Source organism: Gymnodraco acuticeps, unplaced genomic scaffold, assembly GCF_902827175.1.
Source record: "Gymnodraco acuticeps unplaced genomic scaffold, fGymAcu1.1, whole genome shotgun sequence".
In the NCBI taxonomy this organism is placed as follows: domain Eukaryota; kingdom Metazoa; phylum Chordata; class Actinopteri; order Perciformes; family Bathydraconidae; genus Gymnodraco; species Gymnodraco acuticeps.
In genome coordinates, this window is record NW_022990082.1 from 1,837,667 (window position 1) to 1,860,671 (window position 23,005).

A 23,005-nucleotide genomic window follows, 5' to 3' on the forward strand; every position below is an offset into this window, starting at 1 on the left:
TATCCGACATCCTAGCTTCTTATCTTTAAGAAGGAGCCATGCATTGGTCTTGCAAAAATATTGCACCTTGTCCGTTGTCCAGCAGTCAGGTGCATCGCTTTGCCCGGTGTTGGTGGTGGCAGTTGCGCCAGCAGCAGCTAACGTTAGAGGCTCTGGAGGAGGCGGCGGAGCTAGTGCTAATGCTAATGCACTAGAACTTGGAGCAGGAGGATCAACCAAAGAAAGCTCCCCATCAGACACCATTTCCAACACAGGCACAGCATTCTCTGTATTTGAAGTTTCTTCCGGCGACAACCGCTGTCTTTTTGCACTTTTATTAATCCACCCTAACATTTTAGAAATGCTAATTTGTGACGTGACTTGCTTTCCTTCTCTCGGGGGCGTGCCTGCTCTGTTCTATCACTCTACATAGCCACCCACTGGGTGGGAGTTGCACTGCATAAACACAACACACGTGCATCTAGGTATGTAAATTGTAAAGCATTAAAACATGGTTTTACTAACAGTTTTCAGTATGTTGTTACTTCGGCATTATTATTATTATTATTTTGAAACGTGTATTACTATTAAATCACGGTCAAATAGGTTAATTTTGACATAGTCGTTTCCACCACAGTATTTACATGGAGAAGATAAGCCCCGCCCCCTCTCCAGCACGTTCTGTTTGAATGACAGGAGTAAACAGCTGACAGCCGCTGTGAAACTCCAGCGGTTAGAGCGATGAGAATGTCCGTTCGGCACCTCATGACGCATCTACTGAGTACCGGGCGGCTGTATATATATATATGGATGTATAATAAGAACGGCGGGAGAGTGTTGAGTACTGGCACGGTGCATGAGTACCGGAGTACCGCCAGCATGCCGGTACTGAGCAAGAAGTGCCGGTACTCCATGGGTCAGAACCAGAAGTGCCGGTACTGCGTACCGGTGAGTACCGGCCCAATTCCAGCACTGGCTATATACAGGACCGTCCTGTATACAAACTCCGAAATGGCTATATACAGGACCGTCCTGTAAACAGCTCTCTGAAATGGCTATATACAGGACGGTCCTGTATATAGCCATTTCAGAGCTTGTATACAGGACGGTCCTGTATATAGCCATTTCAGAGACCTTATACAGTATACAGGACCGTCCTGTATATAGCCATTTCAGAGACCTTATATACAGGACCGTCCTGTATATAGCCATTTCAGGGCTTCTGTGCAGGACCGTCCTGTATATAGCCATTTCAGGGCTTCTGTGCAGGACCGTCCTGTATATAGCCATTTGGCGTTGTGTACAGGACCGTCCTGTATAAAGCCTCGGCCGACATGAGCCATCATGAACGAACTTATGCTAATCATAAATCTATCCATCATAAATCTATCGATTAGATTTATGATTCAAAAATAATAAAAGTAGGGTAGACATGTGGATATTATCCGGCTGAACAAAACGTGCATTTATCTAACAGGTTCGTTTTCCACAGACCTTATTTCAAGCTATTTTCCAAAATCCTATGGAGTAATCCCACTGCTTTCTGTCGAGGGAATCCGAGCGAAGCTTACTTCCGGGTTTTAGGACGCGTCACTGCACCTCTTGCATAGACCTCACAGCGGGCGGAACCTGTCATAAAGTCCGCGAAAATAAAGCCCGCCCATTTAGAGGGAAGATATGATTGGTCAATTGTACTGTCATTTGACATTACTCTCTCGTTGAGTTACTATAGCGGGCCCTCTGTGAATGTAGAGAGGGACCAACAAGCTCTCCCGTCTTCACATAACTCGCAGAGACGGCATTTAACCCTTCACATTCCAACAGAAACTGAACAGGCAGATTCGAAGGATTTATTTCTTTGGAAATATTATTTTAAATACAATTAAATCAAGTTATTTTGGTAAAACTAATGAAAAATGTAACAACAAAAAAATCTAAAAAATAATATATTTTTTAATGTTTTCAAATATTATTTTTTAGAATATCTTAGACCCTCACAGAGGGCCTAGAGGGCCCTGACGGCTCGCCACTGATATCTTTGAAACCTAAAATGTTTCAGAGACATTCATGTCATGAATAGCCTATGCAGTCTAGTTTGCATACACATGTGTAGATCCCTAACCATGTGTGACTATTCATACTGTTGTTAATACATTAGAGAAACCTGTAATTAGTACCACAACTTAAACAAAATCGTATCATATTCTGTGTATGCAGATTTAAATATTAACCGATTTTAAGTCTGCCCTTAGTGTTTATATTACTTTTTTTTTTTGTAGGCTCTTTAATGTTAGACCATGTTTTAGGAAACTATGCATCATAATAGTTGACAGCAGATGTCCTAAAACTGCCGCATTATCAGAGTTTTGACAACGTTACTACAAATCTGTCCAAAAACAGGTTCATCTGCTTTAAAAAAATGGAGAAATACTATAGTATCGTTAAAGTTAATAATTAGCAACTTTCACACAAAACGTGAGAATTATTCGAATCACATTTTGAATTCAAACAAAGTAATTGCTGTGCTGTATAATGCAGTGTAGTGTTCTAAATAATATTACCGAGGGACACCTGCTCAACGGTGCTATAATATTCAATTCAATTCAATATGGGGCAACATGCAGTCATAAAGCACAGGGCCAACCCACAAGTGGTGCCTTCCTGTTCTCTGGAGACTGTGTGGGGATGTGTAAAAATGCAGAGGGTAAAAATAGAGGCATGAAGTATTGGGGCATTCAACCCTCATGTGGAATAGGTCTGGGTTTTTCCAAGCCGACAGCAAACCAATTTGTCTATCTCTTGTGTACGTATTAGCCAGCGAGTTAGCATCTCTGTTTGGACACAGCCTCCAAGGAGAAAGGATGGACAATGAGAAAAGAAACCGAGGAAAAAACACAGGATTTACAGTATGCTCCACATTTTTGTGAAGAGAAGAATAAGACCAATGGCTAGATACTAGACTTTTGGCGTTGAGGAAACTGTCTCCTGCTGTGTGTGACACAAACACACATGGCCCTGCTTGCTTTTCTACGGCCAAAGCCTGGAGTGCTAATGCTCAAATTGCCATGCAGGCCTCCATCTCGCAGGAATCTCTGTCACTCTCCCATACAAAGCCAGCGAAGATAATGGATCCGTGTTAGTAGCCAGACGGCCTATGGCTTTCAAGTCACTGGATGTTCCTCGGGGGAACAGCATTGTGTGAATGACAGGCAAAGGTGGGAGGTGAGGGAACGTTAGATGGACACTTCTAAAGCTATTCCCTTCCCATTTAAGTGGAATATATGACCCTTTCACAGCTAAAGGAATCGTATCTCACTTTGTTCCCAGTTGATTTTCTTTTCCCTTCCAATTTTTCCCCTCACTTATTTGTATTCCTGTCTCCCTCTCACCTTTGTTATTGTCTCTGTGGTTCAATATGCGATGAATCCACTATATGCATCTCATTGAATGCAGCGTTTCTCTGTTTCTATCTTTGCCTTCTTTGTCTTTCCATCATGAGTGCGGTGGCTGTCTTTGTTGGCAGAAGGGTGACATTGTGTGTGTGCTGTTAAAGCAGAAAAATAAACATCACCACGGTTTTTCATACGCTGTATCCAAGGGCAACATCTATTTTCTCTAGTGATAAGCCGACTGACTGTCAGATGCAAATGAGACTCCCGTACACAGGTTGCTGAACCTTGAATGCTTATTTTCCTCCTACACAGAGGGAACATTGTCAGTGCATGATGTGTATGTCTGGAAGGCTCCACGTGAGCGTGTAAATCGTCATGTTTTAGTGCTTCAAGGTTGTAGTTCATAAATATTACGGGGACCCAGAGGTTGCAGGTCATAAATTCTCGCAAATACTTTTCTGGAGCATCCTCCCTACTGGTTATCACATTGTGTATCTCTTTGTTACAGGTGTTGTATTTCACTACCGGGCTCCTCATGACCGCTACGCCCTGTCCTTTGCTGACGCCAAGAGAGTGTGCGTGGAGAACTCTGCAGTCATCGCAACACCAGGCCAGCTGCAGGTTACCTTTGCTGACGGATACGACAACTGTGATGCAGGCTGGCTGTCTGACCAGACTGTGCGGTGAGTTCAGAATCAGAATCAGAAACAGATTTATTTGCCACGTTAGTTGACACGTACAAGGAATTTGCTTTAGTATATATAGTGCTTACATATTGGCTCAGTCTGTAGGGAACCTTGAGAAGCTTGGAAACGAAGGGTCGCCTCGCCAGACAACAATGTTTTTAAACCTACTGTGTGTGTGTGTGTGTGTGTGTGTGTGTGTGTGTGTGTGTGTGTGTGTGTGTGTGTGTGTGTGTGTGTGTGTGTGTGTGTGTGTGTGTGTGTGTGTGTGTGTGTGTGTGTGTGTGTGTGTGTGTGTGTGTGTGTGTGTGTGTGTGTGTGTGTGTGTGTGTGTGTGTGGTGTGTGTGTGTGTGTGTGTGTGTGTGTGTGTGTGTGTGTGTGTGTGTGTGTGTGTGTGTGTGTGTGTGTGTGTGTGTGTGTGTGTGTGTGTGTGTGTGTGTGTGTGTGTGTGTGTGTGTGTGTGTGTGTGTGTGTGTGTGTGTGTGTGCTGTACTTAGTGTAATAACATCTGAGTGAACAACTGGGGTTGAATAAAGGTTTGTATTTTTCTTCTTAAACGCAATGATGAAATATAATTATATAAAAAAATTAGAACAATGAGAAAAAAGTATAAAAACTGGAAATATATATAATATATATACTGACTTTGCATTCCTCTAGTGTCAGGTCTAAAAGCTTCATTTTGTTGGAATAACTGAGAGGACAAACTTTGGTCACTATGGTTACAACTGCAATGCAGATCAGTGCCGTCATTGAAAACAATTTTAAGTCCGGAAGAAATGTTGGCCTCTACAATTTCCAAATGCTGTGAAATGACCCCTTTCTTTCTTTAGTGCTAACAACAAATGATGCGATCCGTGGGCAGAACACAACGTCTATAGTCCCTGATAATTCCTTACAATGCAGCTGCATCTGAATACCCTGCTCTACATAGCAATTAGCCGTCTTAGGCTCAAAGTAAAAAGGTTTGCTGGCAGCTCTTGTTTACTCAACCAGGCTGCTATTTTAAAATCTCCATTTCAGCCTTATATTTTCGATAATTCGCCACATGATCAAACATTGTAACAAGAATAAATGCACTCTGCTGCTCAAGATATGTCTCAAAACAGAGAACAAAGCATGCATGCCATTTTGATATGTTTCTGTAAACACAAAGCTGTGCAAAATAATTGGCTCTAATTGCTTGTTTGCACACTGTAAATGCAGTTAACTACATCTGCCCCCTCTGAGCTGTCAGTCAGGCGTCTGCGTGTGCCTCAGCCTGCCAGTGTCCATAAAGTCCCTCACCATAATCAGTCAGAGCTGCTCTCCACTTCCACATCTTAATTTCTGTTGCTCCAGTCGCCAGGCAAAAACACTTTTTTCACAACCTTCCTGCGGCACAGCTTCCTTCTTTCTTTCTCTCGTTCCGTCCTACGCTCCTGTTGTTTTCACTCGAGAGTTATCTAATTGGTCCAAATCCAGGAGGCTCTGACTGCACATCAGCCAAAAGGGAAGTGTCCAATTAATACGGTGGAGAAAATACAGACATCAGGCCTCGCTTCATCAGACACCAAGCAGAAAGAATGAGGCTGAGGCCCGAGAAACTACAAGACTTAGTTATCTTGTTTTTACTGAAAACAGGTCGCTTTATGGTTATGTGTAGGCATGTGTGTCTTATTTGATGTGTGTGTGTGTTTGTGCATCTGTGTATATGTCTGTTCCTTATACTTCATAAGTCCCTGTATGCCCGGTATAATCTTTTAATCAGCCTCTTTCCCTGTGCCCTGGTGCTGCTGGAATCAATGTTCTTGTGGAATAATTGCTCAGTTGGAGCCTGAATATAGATCGCTGTTTTCTCAGCCCCACAAGCCACTGAAGGTGGATTATTTTAACCTCTCCTTGACTTCCAGCTTCTACATACCTTTCCCTCTCTCTCTATCTGGAGCGTTACTGGAATTCTGAAATTGCCAGAGTATTAAACAAATTTCAAAACGATTTAAAGTAAAATGGTAGGGTAATTTTCCTGTGAAACCCTCTCTGCAGGCAGAATAATTAAAGGAAGCAGGATACTGTATTTATTGAATTGCTTTCCAACTGTTGTCCTGCGGTTGTTGTGACAAGTAATGAATGTTACTGCTGACTCTGGCATTACATCCAGTTTCAGGAGGATATTTATATATTTTCTTTTCTTTCTTAGGGGTAAAATATTTTGGTAATCTCTGTGAGGAAGATATACTTAAACCCATTGTATTTAGAGCAGGAGATGATGAAAGTGCTGTTCAGTTTTTATCTTATTGTGTATGCGTGTGAACACAGACTCGTCCCCAGGGAGACAAGTGTGTGTGTGGCTGCTCTTTCTTTGCCAAGCTAAATGATTCTCTCTCTCTCTCTGTCCCCATCACTTGGATTTCTCTGCAGGTATCCCATCCAGTCGCCACGGCCCGGTTGCTATGGCGATCGCGAGGACTCACCTGGAGTCCGTAACTACGGTGATAGGTCATCCGATGAGCTGTTTGATGTCTACTGCTTTGCTAAGCAGCTTCACGGTAGGGGTCAGGAGCTTCATCCATAAATGTGGGTTTAGTCATGCAGGAATGCACAAAGCAGGAGAGCGCTGCGACCAGGACTCACAACTGTGTTAGCACAGAGAAGAGAAAGGGCAGCGTGAGAGAAGAGTTTGTGTAGGACAGAGGTAGACAACACTGAATCCAGATGTCATGTTACAACCTTATTTAGGCAAAACATGCAACGAGTGTGTCAGTTGTGTTATCCTTAAAGGTGGGGTAGGTAAGTTTCAGAAACCGGCTCGAGTGCACTAAAATGTGAAAGTACACAGCCGAAAAGAATCCGCCCCTTCCTTCAGACTTCCTTAAAGAGCACCTCCTCCAACACACATGAACGCGCACATAACGTCAGCAGACTGGTGAAAGTGGCCGCCTGTTGCTGGCGAGTCATTGAAGTACTGCTGCAATGCACGCCCAATGAGGGCACGAGATACATTTGTGCGTGCACGAGATGGAAGGCTGACAGACAGGGCGGCAATCCAATCCGTTTTGCCACGGATTGGTTGTACTTTTTACAGTATTACGGCTTCTACAGATGACATTTTTTTATGGATTTTTTGTCAAAGCACTTAAGATATTCATTGCTATCGGGATGTTAAGAGCATTCCATGGAATATAACAAAAAGTGTATCTCGAGCCGGTTTCTGAAACTTACCCACCTTTAAAGGACCCCTATTATACTATTTTTAGGCATATATTATAGGTATCAGATATATAAAAAACCTGTCTATGAAGTTTTGCTCAAAATACCAAACAGATCATGCATTGCAGCATCCCATAATCCCCTCTGTTTCAGCCCCGTTTCAAAAGGGCTGATTCTCTGTCTGTTACTTTAGATGAAAATAAGGAGCCCCTCCCCACGCCCCTCTGAGATATATTTGGTTAAAAAGAACACAATGGTGCTCTAGGAGGAGATTCAGGTGATAAGGTGGGGGGGGGGGGTGTTACCTTGGTTGGTGATTGGCTAATGGTTACACAAGCCAAAAGATCGTTATGACATCATAAAGTGGCCAAAATCTGATCAAAATCTGACAGGTTTTTATATAAATGGATCAGGACAAAAAGTGAGCGAATCTCTTTACACAGAGGAGACACATGTTTATGTATAAAAGACATTAAAAAGTGGATTTTGCATAATAGGTGACCTTTAAACTTTACTTTTGCAGCACCAAAGGCAGTTGTTTTAAAGTAAGACGCAAAGGTTAGCTCGTATGCTAACTGGTAAAGGGGTGGCATATTTTCTTACATCAGGAACAGTGCTGGTTCTTCATTTCTACGTCTCCTACTGTACATCATGGATCACCAACTGGTTTACCTTTCACATGTAGCTTTAGCCTAAGTCTGTTGGCCCCCCTCCTCAAACGCTGTATCCAGTTCTCTATATAAATCCGTGGTGAGCACAGCCATTATGAAAATCAAATTCAAAATCTAAACTATTTTGATTTGTTATTTATTGAAACCCGCTTTTGGTTAAGGAGGATGACAATGTATATTTCATATAATCACTGTCCACATAAGGACTGTGTTTTCCATGTATTGTTGGGACACATTCACTCAGCTATGTGGTTGGCTTTCGCTCCTCTTCCGATATTTATTTTGTGTGTTATGAAGTGGTAAAAGCAGGACTGTTATTAAGCATTAGGTACAAGAGGTACTTTTTTAGATATGAATTTTCTGTATGTGACTGAGATGTTGAGCAAAGAAGATTGCATGACCCCCTGTTGACTTTGTATCCAGCAGTTCACAATTTAATTCAGTGAGATAAACAACCTGATTGAAACGATCAGCGCGTAATTGTCTTTAATCAAACTCAAATTACAAGATGATACATAGCAGGTGTTTTCTCTCTTATTCTGTAAAAAGAAAACAACACTAGAAGTTTAATTTAAAAGCTCTGTTTTCATATACACACCATTTACAGCAGACTTTACATATCTCTACATCCAATTATATTTCAGCATGGTTTGGTTTTCTGTAGGAGATTACTTTTAATGTAGTAAAAAAATTGTTTTAGTAATACAATATGCACACAAATAAATGTAACTTAATTATCTGCCATAACAAACAAATGAATACGTTAAATATGACAATTTTAAACAAATGTCTAATAAGGATAAAATATGTGGGGATAACAATTAAATAGATGTAAACCAAATGCATGACTGGCCGTTGACCGAGTATAAATTAGCAACTGTTCTCCTCCCAATAAATATCTCCGTCATCTTCTAGCCTTCCTCCTCAAACATCTCTTCTCAGATAATATGCTTCTGCCTCTTTCTCCTTTCATGTTGTTCGCTTCTTCACCCTTTACCTCCCCATCTCAGTTCAACAAACCAGCCGCACATTTTTTCAACTCTTGTCATAAATCTCCTGGATCCTCACGTCGAGCTTAATCAGTTCTCCGCTCCTCATTCACTCATTCACTGTCCACTCCTCCAGCTCATATTCTTTTCAACACAAGCTGCCAGTGGATCTTCTGATCATATAATTTAATTTGTGCTGCACAGACATCGTGGTCCTCTTGAGTTCTGGCCTATTTTTGCATCTCCACCCTTCCCTTAAGCTTCTCCTTTCTTCTGCTCCTTCAGTCTACTTGCCTTTCTCTTAGATGCTTCTTTGCAACTGCTTTGAATTCAAAGAACTCTCTTTATATAATCTATTCATTGAAAAACTGATGTTTTTTTAAAATATGTTTTACCCGAACAATAGTGCATTCTTATGCTGAGCAAATGCAATATTTATCTCATCACATCAAGTTCCCAACTCTTATTACATTGGAAAAGTTGTATAAGGAGGAAAAGTAAATGGATGGAACTTACTTCCTTTAAACTAAAAGAAGACACTTTGAATCATGCGCACACACATAATATAAAAAGCTAGAGACTCGAATGTTGTTACATACTGTAGTGTTTTACAACTAAACAAACCACACAACTAAAACTGGATGTTAGTCTGAGGGCTGAAATGCCTCCAGTCTCACACTAACACATTTCTCTCTTCTCCTTCTTCTCCTCCCAGGTGAAGTCTTCCACTCCACTGTGACGGAGAAGTTGAGTCTGGCCACAGCCTCCACCCACTGTCACTCCCTGGGAGCCCAGCTGGCCACCGTGGGTCAGCTGTACCTCTCCTGGCAGGCCGGTCTGGACCAGTGTGACCCCGGCTGGCTCGCTGACGGCAGCGCCCGCTACCCCATCAACGTCCCGCGGAAGAACTGCGGCGGAGACGAGCCCGGCGTGCGGACCGTCTACAACAAGCCTGACCGCACTGGCTTCCCCGACACCACAGCTCTGTACGACGCCTACTGCTACCGAGGTAACGCTGCAATCTGTGTTGATAAAATGTATGATGCACCATCATTGTGCATCATCACATGCCATGGCACCGACAGAGGGGTCTGGGGACCTGCTTTCCATTCTGGTTTTTAATTAGCACGACATGTTTGTGTCACACATGAAGTACTTGCAAAGAGATTGTCTGACATTTGGAGACCCCTGATGGATTTGAAGGCTTTGTTGTGTTTAGTGAAGCCTGAGAGAGGGGGAAACCAACAGAAAGAGGACAGAGAGGAAGAGATAGATAGAAAGTGCAGGAATGTGAACGAGTCCAACAGGGGTTTGCAGTGACTCTGTGCCTGACCTTGTCTTTTATCATGTGCCAACTGAGACTGAACTAAGTTAGTTTCATCCTCTCTTTGGATCGACTTCACGGCTCATTCTGTTCACTGTTGTTGTTTATTTACAGCATTCTTCCACAGTGATATCGTTCCTCCGGGGCGGCAGGCTTTTGCGTTGACGTAGAATGTTTGCGATTAGTTAATGTAGGCAAAAAACAAACCTTGGTTAGTTTTAGAAAAAGTTTCGTAGTGTCACATGACATATTGAGGTCACTCTGGTTGGCCCTGGACACTGATGGTTTCTCCTGGGGAGAAAGTCCTGAAAGACTATTTTAACACCAACCTGACCCCTCCCTTCCTTAGCAGAATCTGCGCTCTTAGTACTACAGATTTGGCTCTGTTGAAGAAACAGATGGGTTAGTATTGGAGTTAGTTAAGCTGACAAATAGGGCATCTGTTAGCATCTGTATGAGAGCAAATGGGCTTTCAAGTATCTCCAATGTGGTCTCCAACCCATTGAACTGCCCAAGCATCAGTATGTGGCTTCCTGGTATTTTGAAGTATGTGGCTTCCTGGTATTTTGAAGATATTCACGCCTGTGATTTTTGCTTGATTTTGCTTTTCTGGCCTCTATTGATTGAAGCAGAGTAATATTTGACATTTGTATTTTCACAGACAGGAAAATAAAGGTGGCAATTCCATCTCTCACAAATTCAGCGTATGGCATTTTCACTGAACAAAAACATCTGCATAACCCAATAATTTTAAATATACAATAACAGCATGAGAGCGGAGCCACAGTGCATTTGTCCAAACAAAACGTTGATAGATGAACCTCGACATTGCAACAAAGCTTTATGCATATTTACATTAATATTTAAAACTAATTGTCTTTCAGAAAGCTTGGTCTCGGTAGAGTAGATAAAAATGGTAATATGTTTTGCTTAATAGCATCAATATGGCTCATGCAAATAATATTGTCGATAGAATCTCTTGAACACAATATATGCATGTTTGTTCATTTGAAAATGTTTGGATTTTATGGAAGAAAAATCAGAGCCACATGTGGTACAACTTTATCAGCCGAGCGTCGTGCAGCATGCTCTGAATTTAATATTGTTTGAGAAGCAATGCCAGGGAGGTGAGAGGTAAAGATGAGCAGATAGAGTACATCAGGTGAATAACTACCACTGTTGTGTGTTGCAGCCCACCACACAGAGGGGGTCCAGGCTGTGGAGGCGCAGGCTTTGTACCAGGGACCCGACCCAGCAGCAGAGCCCATCTCTCCAGTCACTGAAGCCCAGCGTAGTGCCTCTTTCTCCAAAACCTCCACCTGGACTGGCCTGGTTGACTTGGACAGCGCAGGAGTCAGCTCCATTGCTGGGAACAACGACTCCTCTGAGATCTCTGAAGAGCACGTAGTCATCCATTTAAGACCGGAGGAGGTTTGGGATGAAAAACAGGCGAGTCAACTGAGCCAGGAAGAGTCTGAAGGCCCAAAGAGCAGCAGCGCCATGAGCCTTCCAGACCAGGAGAACCATGGGGGGTCTGCTCATGAAGAAGAAGATGGTGGCTATTATGGTTCATCTGACACCCCGACGTTATCCTCCATAGCTTCTTCCACTCCCCAGTCACAGACTAGTAACAGTGTGTTGGCTGAGTTTATGAACACTCTGGTAAGGCCCTTTAGGTATTTGACAGCAGGTAAGGAGGTGGAGGAAAAGAGACTTTCAGTGATTGAAGAAAAAGAAGGGGAGAACCAGACACAGGGGGAAGCATCCAGTAGCAACCTGAGTATACCGAGACCAAGTGGAAACAAGGGCAGCATGGACAATGCTATTCTGGAGCACAGGAGTTTATCCTCCAGGACTCCCACCAGTGGACTACAGGCTCCAGAGGAAGGTCTGTCTGAGCAGGAGAAAGAGGTGATGCCACTGGTTCGATTAGTGCCTGCAGTCCAAAACGATGACACCACTACCCAGCCCGGAGAAAAAGCCTCCAGCACGTCTTCTAACAGCCCTCCATCCAGCAGCAGTAACGGTATGAAAAATGGATTTTATCTGTGTGTGTTTGTTGTTTCACCTTTCAACCTTTTGAACTCATAACTGAGTATGAAATTGAATTGTAAATGAGGGTAAATTGAAGCTGTTTTATATCAATTAGAAGCCTGGTGCATTAATACGTCGATGGTGAATGTAGGATCTGTTTATGTTGTGGTTTTTAAACAGTATCATACTCTCTATTCCACCCTCTCTTCTTTTCCCTGGAGTATGCTATAATGTATTCCTCCGCAGGGCAATTTGAAGTACCGCTGTAGATTTAATCAAACAGTAATTGCAAACAAACAAAAGAGGCATACCACGTCATACCACATGCAATTCAAATTGTTGGAGTGGAGACCGTTCTTCACTTATTCTCATGTTTATCGACAGAGTGCTTTGTTTATAGTACAGGCTGTCATAGCGAGGACATGCTAAACTTGAATTAATGTAATTTGTAATAAAAGGTTTGCTCACATATGTAATGTATGTTCAGAATAGCAGACCTGCATCACAAATTACAGCTTATTTATTTACTTAAGAATTGATTGGTATTAGGTGTGGAGAATGTATTACAAAGCAATGTTAATAGACATGGATGGAAGTTTAAGAAGTCTGTGTTCAGACATAAAGAGAGAAACGGTCTGGGGACTAGGAGAACGCCTGACAAGTGAAGGGGTTCATTGTTTGTGTTTTGGGTCCATGTGTGTGGGCAGAAGAGCCTGAAAGCCCCTATGAAACATCTAAAGTGGAGTGAATTAGCCTCAGGAATAGTGCGGTGCAACACACCCAAAGAAGGAAAAGGTCACCAGGTCACCTCTCATGTCTTCTTGAATCCAGCCTTGCACCAAACCCAAGATCACTTCTTTAAATGTGTAACTGCAGGGGTAAAGTTCGACTAAAGATTAGAGGAATGGCTCAAGGACTTACTTTTTTAGACATAGTGCTTTATAACATTTCATTTTGGAATGGTGATGCTCCGAAATGTATCCCAGCCATGCCTTGGATTGCACTCCTTGCGATGAAAGCAATGCATAATGTTGGCCATTTGATCATATCTAAGCCACATAAATTGGTCAAGCGGTTCTTTGCATTGAGGAGGAGCTCAGGGCCCAGATCCAATCAGCTGCAGAGTAGAGGTGGATTTTCGCAGAATGCAGGTGGAGAAAAAAAAGGATAATGACGCACATATACACAAACAATAACAGACATCCTACATTTGACTCACAACGGTGCATCTAACAATGTTTTTTTGTTGCACTTCACCAAAATGGTCACGCTTTGGAGCCCTTAACCCAGACAAACTAATCCTAGGCTGAAAGTGGAGAAATGTACCAAACAGAAGCCAAATAAAGTTTACCAACACATTGAAAGAAGGAAGCTTTTCTTTAAATGAATAAAACATCCGATATAGGGGAGGATTAAAACAAGTATCTCCCACAAAATGATTTAATAAAGGTGATAGGCTCTTCTCACCTACCAATTGCAGGCTTTATTAATATAAATGCTGCTGTGCTACCTGAAATCCAACGCTAACCTCCATGGTATAAAGGAAAATCCAAGCTTTATTCCACATGCATTATTCACAGGCGTATCCAATTAACGTGGAGGTTGGGCTGCACCGCCGTTCCCTCTCACCTCCATCTTTGTCTCTGCCAATTAGGCCCCGGCTCTCTGAAGGTAGGCGGTAATGATCACTACAGCAAGGACGAGCATCACAGGAGGGGGATGAGGAAGAGGGGAGAGGGGAGAGGGGGAAGATGGAGGGTAGAGGGGGGAAGATGGAGGGGAGAGGGGGGAAGATGGAGGGGAGAGGGGGGAAGATGGAGGAAAGGGGGGGCGAGGATAAGTCTTTCTGTCTTTAATGTTGCCATGATGGAAAAAGCTACCCAACTGATGTCTCTTCTTAAACCAGCATCAGTGAGCTGAATAAACTCGGTTATTGCACACCTCAGGCTATCCCTTGGATCTCAACACTCCTCAGTAACTGATGGTGCCATGTTGCCTCTTTTGATTGAGGGGGGTGCAAAGCTTCGCACTGCAGACAGCCCGTCCAAGAGAGATTATAATTTAAGTGTTGAATCAAATTACTTTGAAAAGGGCTCTGCATGTAGAGCGATGACTTAAATCATCTTCCCTGCAAATCAAAAACATTTAGAACATTTTATTAAATTAAGTTTTATTTTGTAGAGCTCCTAGTGGAGTGATCTGCCTCCGAAGAGCGCATATAGAATTTGAATAAGCTCTTAAGGGTCGCCTTTCTGTCATGAAACGAGTTTCTTCAATAGCAGAGACTGCATTCATGTGAGAGAAGACAGGGGGTTCTGTGCACTGACACTCAGTGTAGATGCTCCTGACATTATTCCCATGGCCATGCAATATCTTCAGCTCAGTGCTTTTTTTTATTGGATGCCATACAGTAAGTGCAGGTGGGATGAGGTGCCATTGGTGGCAGCTCTCTCTGTGTGTCTCTCTCATTGTCAGCCTCATACCTCTCAATTTAATATCATGTCTGCCTGACCCGAGGGATTTTTCTCAGCCTGTTTACTCCAGTAAAGTGGAATCAACACAGCAGAACCACTCAAAGCGGAAGCACAAAATTACCATCTGAACAGGGTTTATCATAAGTTTGTTTTGCTGCATTTCAGTTAAAGCTGTAGCTTTTCCACCAACAGATTAACAGAATCAGAGCTGAACTTTAACTGTGCTCGAACCATCCAAACCGTTGCCTAATTGTTTCATTTTATTTATAACATGGGTCATTACATGAATGATCAAACCAAATGAATGTGTTTAATTATCCTTACTTTCAGCAGAAAGTATGTAATTAGCTATTTGGATTATTAATAGAACAATTACGCCTCTCCACACGTCTCTTATGGAAATGAACCTCAGACTCGTAAGCCTCGCTGGGCATAAAGCAACAGCGGACCTCTTGAATAATTGACGCACATTTTAATATTTCATGCATGGACATATTTGTGTATGTTCTCCCTCTCATGGTAATTTGTTGTGCTGGGTTGTGTAGCACACGCCCTTCAGTATTGCTGTACTTTTCCGACATATTAACTGAACTGAGGACAGCCAAACGGTGATGATGATGTTAGCAACACTATCCGGGCCTCTCGGTGACATGACCGCACTGTGGCCTGAAAAAAAACAACCGTGAGTCACACATGCAGACTGAATGAATTATTGATGGTGTGTAGACAGTGTCTGGTTTATAGCCGTAAGCTGATAAGGTACAGTGGGCCACTTCATCTAAATAAACATGTCTAGATGGAGCTTGTTTTGGAGAAAGTCATTTGCTTATCGTGTTGCCAGTGCTCCTGCGTTTTTCCACTTGGCTTCTCTCACCACAGGCAAGTGTGTTCCTGTAGGAGACGGTTTTGGGTAAAATAATCCACAGGGAATAAGAAAACAGGGACAGAGAAGAGAAGTGTGAAATTACTTTGAATACATCCTTCCAAGCTTTTGATGCGTTTGTGTCAGTGTGTGTGCACAAGTGTGTTTGAGGGATGGCTGGCTCCCATCTTTCTCTACAAACTCCAGGAACTTTTGTAGCCGCACTGATCCGCTCCACTGGTGAGGAAAGAAGCCTAAAAGATCTACTTTACAGTGAATTATAACGGCTGCTTTCAGTTCACCGAAAAGTGCAGTCCGTCTTGAGCCTTTAAAAAATGGAAGGATAAAAGGAAAATAAACATTTATTTGGTTTAACTCTATTTGCATATGTACAGTATATCTTCAACATACTTCAAAAAGCACATGTTAGAGAAAATTGCTATTGGTTAATGTGTTGTATTATTAATATATAAAAGACAATTTGGAGAGTAGAGTTTCCCATGTAGTAAGGTTTCTGCAAGAATGTTTTATTGTTTGGATTTATTATCAATTTAGTTTGATCTGGTATAATTTGTTCTTAATGTGATCATTCAAGGCAAATAACTGAAGTGATTGACATATTTTACAGGAAATATTGTAGGAATCAGATGCCCCTAATCAGGTTCAGCCCCTGTAGTAAGGAGCAGTTGTTGATGACTATAAAACTCAATGATGTCTTGTGTTTTGACAAACGTAAACTGTAGTTGTTGCCAGTACTCAAGTTGTAAAAAAAAAAATCAGGGGGGATGGTGGATTTTATCATATGGGGACATCATTTGTGCTGATAACCCGCCGAGGGTGGGAAACCAACCAGCATAAAGATAATTATTATACTCCTAAAACAACATGCATGTTATGGATGTTCAGATACTCCTGTCATTGCTCTTGACCAAGGCACCTCAGGATTAGAGTCGGTCCCCGTGCTGCCATGGCACCACTAACATTTAGGGTCAAATGCAGAGGACAATTAGTGCAAAATCTTTTTTTCACTTTAATTTAAAGGGGGGGGAGAGGATACAAAAATGTGGTTATAATGGAAATCTATGGTACAAATCTTGTAGGTTAACAGTCCCTCATTTATTATTCAGATGGATCAACTGATTATACTAATAATAAAGTCAAAATAGTTTTTAGAATATTGAATTATAGTGTATTATTTCAAAAAAGCAGTTGCTGGTATATGATCAAAACTGGTATCTAAAGGGTTACATTTGTATCGTAATTAATTAAATCATTATGTAAATTAAACACTTCATGAAAAAATTGATCCGTCATCATTTTATTGCAGTTCAAATACAAATATTTTATGTTAACATTCCCAATGTTACTTTTTTTAACAGGGCATTAAGTGCAAATTGAAATTGTTTACAAAATATGAAAATATATTAAAAGATTATACAGATAATACAAAATAGGACCAATGTTGTCAATTGCTGCCTGCTCCACTCTCCCCCATCTCATATAAGTTTCCAAAGATTTTCATAATCATGTTTTTTGGTCTCAATTTTTCTGGCTCTTGCTTTCGGATTGTTAGCTAAGCAATGGCTTTGAAGCCAAGTCTTGACATATAATACCTCTGGTCTGAACTTGTTCAGTGGAGGGCCAACACACTTGATGAAAAGCAAGGCTGACATGACACCTCTAGGGAGCTTCTAGTTGTGGTTAAAATATTCATCTGACTAAACCCACGTTCACACTCAGCTGTGGAGATGACCAGAGTGTTCACTGCTTGAAGGAGGGGTTTCAGCTCTTCTGGTGCTGGTGGTATCATTTCATCAACAGTTTTGAGTCTTACCAGCTAGCTAACACGAGAGAAAAACGTAGCTAAACTCCAAACTAAGTTGTTATTGCTGCTTATGTCCATAGATTCCACCTTTGGTGAGTAAAGTAATGAGTAATGACTAAGATTACTGACTCTTGACTTACCTGAAATGTTATTTTTAGTATTTTTAAATATGAAGTCCCTCAGATCGCGTTGTCCTCCTGGTCGCTTGGCCATTGTGATGACCATTACCTGCGCTTCTGGCATCGATTAAATAGGCGCATCACAGCGCTCTGGCGCCCTCTAGGGCACTCGCATAGTATAGCGTCAGTGACTTGGTAATAATGTCATTGCGTGTGTGCGTGCTCCCTCGCCCACAGTATTTTACTCAAAATGCGCAAAATTAATGTTGAAATAGCAGTAATACCAGTGCCCCGTTCAAATCAGATCAAATGACATAAGGGATGGAAAGGGGGAATGGCAGTTTTAGAAGGGGGATGATTTTGACCGTTTTTATTTCAGGCGGGATGCCATCCCCCCTCAACTCGAGTACTGGTTGTTGCCTATTTAGTCAAGAATACATGATGTTGTAAAGAAAAGCATTTCATTTTCAGTAGTACTTTATTTGTCTGTTTCACGGTAAGCTCTATGAACAGATGGGACTCAAACCCAATGGATGTGGTCCAAGTTTCTACACAATTTCTACAAAGTCTAAAAAAATAGAAAATAAGTTGAAAAACAAATCGGTGACATAGTCCTCACATGACAGAAACTCATCACCAGACAATGCTCCCACCTGATTATTTGGAAACTGATCCCCCTGTACGTGTAATATGGGGCTCATGTAAGCCAGGCTTTAGTTTTAATTGCCAATTCCACATCCATAAAATTAAACCCACCCCCATGCTCTCCACCCCCGTAATGGAATTGTTTTAATTAATCTATTCTGTATCTTTGTTCCCTTTAGGATTCACTGCCACAGGTCCCAACGAGAGATCGCCACCCACTGAACATGTCATGGTATCCAGGCCTCAGGGTCCCAGAGGTGGCCCTGCTTTCTCTTCAGACCCCAACAACCACTTTCAGTGGGCCATCAAATCCATGCGTGCCTCTAAACTAGGTCCTCCTGGAAAGGCGCCGTTTTTGGGTAAACGCCCCACCTGGGAGCCTATGGAAGCAAAGAGTGGGCCAGTCGAGGTGATGACCCTGCCCACCTCCCTTCGACGGGACATCCCTGAAAACTATTCTGGTCAGGGGAAGGACCAGGATGCAGAAGATGTTAATGCTGCCAGAGTGGCATCAGGGGAGGAGAAGGAGATGGAGGGGAGTGGTGAGGGGAGCAACTTTCCTGATGGGTTTGGATTGAAAGCCAACAAGACTTCACTCAGCCAGACTGAGGCTGCGACTGTGGCAGAACACACTACTCTCTCCCACTGGCAGCTGGTGCCACAGCCCACCACCACACCTTCAGACACAGCAGAGGAGGCCAGGGGAGAGATCCTCTACGTCCACAGGCCCACTGACCACCTCTCCTCTGCTCCTTCACGAAGAGGAGAAAGCAGTTCAAATCCAGGTTTCACTCCTTTATCTACAAAGAACAGTGAAGAAACCAGCGTAAAGGAGGTGGTGACATCTACACCTGAAGCTCGTATGGAGGTGCTGACAACCTCTGAAGTGACCACAGTGGAGCTTCTGACAACCAGAGACACGCAGAGGACGGATCCTACCACCACAGCAACCACCACAGCAAACTCCTCAGAGAACGCCACCACCGAGGAGTCGTCTATTTCCATCTCATGGGTTCAGGAAGACAGGGAGAAAACAACACCCAACCTCTCAGCGACTCCCGCAACCGGCGACGGATCTCAAACGACTACGGGCGTTGTTCAGTTGACCACTTTTGCATCTGACTCTAACGTTGGCGCCACACAAATGGAATCCAGGTCTGCCGTGTCTGAGTCCTTCGTGGTTGGAAGTCGATGGACACCTTTCAAAACCCCCAAGTCAGAGGACCATAAAACTACAAAAGACAACAAAGACACAAACAACCCTTTCGGCATGCTCATACCCAACTGGGCCTTCGGACTCGTCCCATCAGGTAAGTGAGCTTCCCCAGTGTTCCTGATGAATGTACTTCACTGTCACCATTATCCTCGTGATTATGAGTGATTATCTAATCAGTAGCGATTTATTTAATTATGTATGCAGCTCAGCGAGAGCAAGGATCATCCCTCACATCCTCTCTGTTCTGAGGGGACATACAGTTCAGTAACATCAGTGTGTTGACTCCAATAATAATCCTCCACCTGAGTTCACAGCCTCTGCAAACCTCCTGAAATATACACACCTCTCTTATTTTTACCGTGTGCTGTCTCTTGTTGTTTCATTCTACATGTCCCCTCTCTCTCCCACGCATCATGCATTCTTAATCTGGGCTTGTTCTCTCTTCTCTCATCCTCCCACGTTGGTTTAGACTTTAGAGAGACGGCTCGAGACAGAGAGGCAGTCCACTGACGTGAGACCAACTGGGTCCTGTGAAGTAATTAGCGGGTCAGAGCGAGTGCAATTAGGTGAACTGGGGAGAGGCGGAGGTCCTAGTCCCCATCAAATCAATGTAGACACAAACTACAAGATGGGACTTGTAATTGACTGACGTCTCTTCTCCTTTCTCATTATTAAAGTCTGTCCGTGTTCACTCTGTTCTTTTTTTTCACGGTCGGTTCAACTTCTCGCACTCCAAACTTGTTGTTCACAGTATAAGCAGTGTATGTGCTGTTTGATTGAGTGTGCTCGCATTAATTTATTTTGGTAGTTAATGGACCTGCTGCTGTGGCAGAAAACCACAGGGTAAATGAACATAACAAACGCTATGTTTGTAATATCAACGAACAAAATGTGTTTGCTTATGTTTTATGTATCAGTCTTCAATTACTGCGATATTTATTTTATGTTTCTGCCAAAACTAATGTCATTCTTTCATTTTCGGCTCAGTGCATCTGGTATTTTCAGGTTTTTTGAAAATCCATTTACAAACTTCTGACTCGGATCATTCGTCATCCTGCGCAGCAAAGTGCATTTGTAAAACTTTTACTTATGAGACAATACATGGAGTGGTCAGAGCCAGTAGGGATTCAGTCGCTGCACTTACATGAAGCCTTTTGTTCCCCTAGTAATGAGTCAACACCTTAAACATTCAGACAGGAATGTGCTTCTGTCAAAGGGAAATGAACAATTTGCAATATGTTGAACAGAAGTTAGCTTGCTATGTTCACTGTAAAAACTACTCACAATTACTTTTTAAAAATCTGTACTCCTTTTCTGTTACCTGCTTTCACATTGTTGTCAAAGATCTTCTCCTGGGAAGAATCACCACTTGGTTAACTCCATTGATTTGTAATTTCTACCTAAAGTGCCCCATTTTTAGTAGAAATGTTACCTTCTTCCGTTCATTAAAACCAGGAGGGGCATCTTCTCATAAAACTGTGGTTTTGGTATAAATGACAGCCACTAACCAATACAAAGTAAACAATGCTTACTGTGGAGCATGACTGTGACACTAATATCGTCTTTTTATGTCGTAAACATAGAGAATTATTCAGGTTTCTTTCAGAAATAAATAATTTGGTTTATGTAGTTGGAGCCCAGTGACACTTGCTGAATTGTAATATGTTTACTGCAGCGACTACAAGCAGACTCCTCCCTCTGAATGACCTTTTGTAGTTGTCAGTCATAGTGCAGGGAAAATTACAACAATTGTTCTCTCCCCATTACAGTGGAGAGATGGAGAGAGAGGAGGGAAAGGGCAGAAGGATAGACAGCTCTGAGGAGGAAGAATGGGAGAGAAAGAGAGAGGGGTGAGCGTGTCCTCTACTAGGCTGTAGTTGGGAGTACATAAACCTCTTTAATCAATGATCACACACTACTCTACACAGCATGGGCCTCCAGGGAGCACGTTGTTCCTCCTCAATTTCCCTTCCTTCCTTCCGTCCTTTCCTCCTCCCTTTCTTTACCTTTCTGGCCAGGTCAGCATTGCAAATGAGATTTTATCTCAATGCTTTTTATCTGGTTAAATAAAAATGTACACTTCATCCAACCTTCATTCATTGTTTGTTATCAGGCCAGTCTCAGCCCCTATGTGTCCTATTTGGCCATATATCAGAGTGATAAGACACCGGTGTATAACAGCACATCCAGCTTTCCAATTCCCCATCGCTCTGGCCTCCAGCTAAACCCACACAGATGGTTGGATGTATGCACGAACACACATAACTAAATGTATGTGAAAAAGCAGCAGCATGCCAAACTTGCTCAGGAGTAAACCTCGATAATCCACCCCGCAGGCTTCACCATCATACACACACACAAAGACACAGAGTATATGTCTTTATCCTTCACTGTGAACGCTGTCAGAAAGTAAACACATTTCATTTTGTTTGTTTTTTAATTACTCATATCTTCATTTCCATTTTGTATAATCCTAAAGACAGTTTTTATACAAGTTTGAATAGCACAAACAAGTTACAATAGCAGCTTTAACTGCAGAGAATCCCAACATGAGTGGAAATACACCGAATGCCTCAGAGTACTGGTACCCAGCCGCGCAGGGTGACGAAGCAAGGCAGGCGGATACGGTACGGCGCGCTGTCTGTCCGGCCTTTTAATGACCAGCGCCCGTTTGAGACTCTGGCAAACAGGGAACAGGATGTCTCTGAGTTATAGGCATCTTGACTAAAGCCTTGTCCTGGGCTCCAGATAGATCAGACCTTTGGCAACATCAATAACACAGCAGCCAGCGCTCACCCAAATTAGAGTGTTACATTTGGAGGAGAACAGCCAGCATCCTCAAGTGTGTGTGTGTGTGTGTGTGTGTGTGTGTGTGTGTGTGTGTGTGTGTGTGTGTGTGTGTGTGTGTGTGTGTGTGTGTGTGTGTGTGTGTGTGTGTGTGTGTGTGTGTGGTGTGTGTGTGTGTGTGTGTGTGTGTGTTGTGTGTGTGTGTGTGTGTGTGTGTGTGTGTGTGTGTGTGTGTGTGTGTGTGTGTGTGTGTGTGTGTGTGTGTTGTGTGTGTGTGTGTGTGTGTGTGTGTGTGTGTGTGTGTGTGTGTGTTGTGTGTGTGTGTGTGTGTGTGTGTGTGTGTGTGTGTGTGTGTGTGTGTGTGTGTGTGTGTGTGTGTGTGTGTGTGTGTGTGTGTGTGTGTGTGTGTGTGTGTGTGTGTGTGTGTGTGTGTGTGTGTGTGTGTGTGTGTGTGTGTGTGTGTGTGTGTGTGTGTGTGTGTGTGTGTGTGTGTGTGTGGTGTGTGGTGTGTGCCATCGTCCGGGATGGAGGGGGGGAAAGAAGGAGATAAATGGAGAACAGGCTGGGTTGGCATATTATCAGCATGGGTCTCTGGATAGATGTTCAGTTTGTCTGTTGGCTGTTGGAGTCCTTGGATAGGCTGTCTGGAGCAGCAAGACATTCTCATGCTGCATATAGAAGTCTATTGATTTTTCTGCCTCTCCCTCCAAGTGTATCCCATCCTTTATTTTCTCCATCCTTCTTTTTCTCTGTCTCGCCCTTCCTGGCTTCTTCTTTTTTGTTTCGCTCTCCTTTGCTCCCCGTCTCCCTGACTT

General features: G+C 42.8%; 1 protein-coding gene across 1 annotated transcript in view; it reads left to right on the top strand.

Moving 5' to 3' along the window:
• The window catches only part of ncanb (neurocan b), a gene marked incomplete at its 3' end in the record, with an annotated part of 124,565 nt that overhangs the window by 58,725 nt on the left and 42,835 nt on the right, over nucleotides 1-23,005 (top strand). The window contains exons 5-9 of the mRNA XM_034216250.1: nucleotides 3,880-4,054; nucleotides 6,456-6,583; nucleotides 9,620-9,913; nucleotides 11,421-12,254; nucleotides 18,367-19,497. Of these exons, the coding sequence (XP_034072141.1) occupies nucleotides 3,880-4,054; nucleotides 6,456-6,583; nucleotides 9,620-9,913; nucleotides 11,421-12,254; nucleotides 18,367-19,497 (2,562 nt within the window). The remainder of the gene's footprint in view (nucleotides 1-3,879; nucleotides 4,055-6,455; nucleotides 6,584-9,619; nucleotides 9,914-11,420; nucleotides 12,255-18,366; nucleotides 19,498-23,005) is intronic.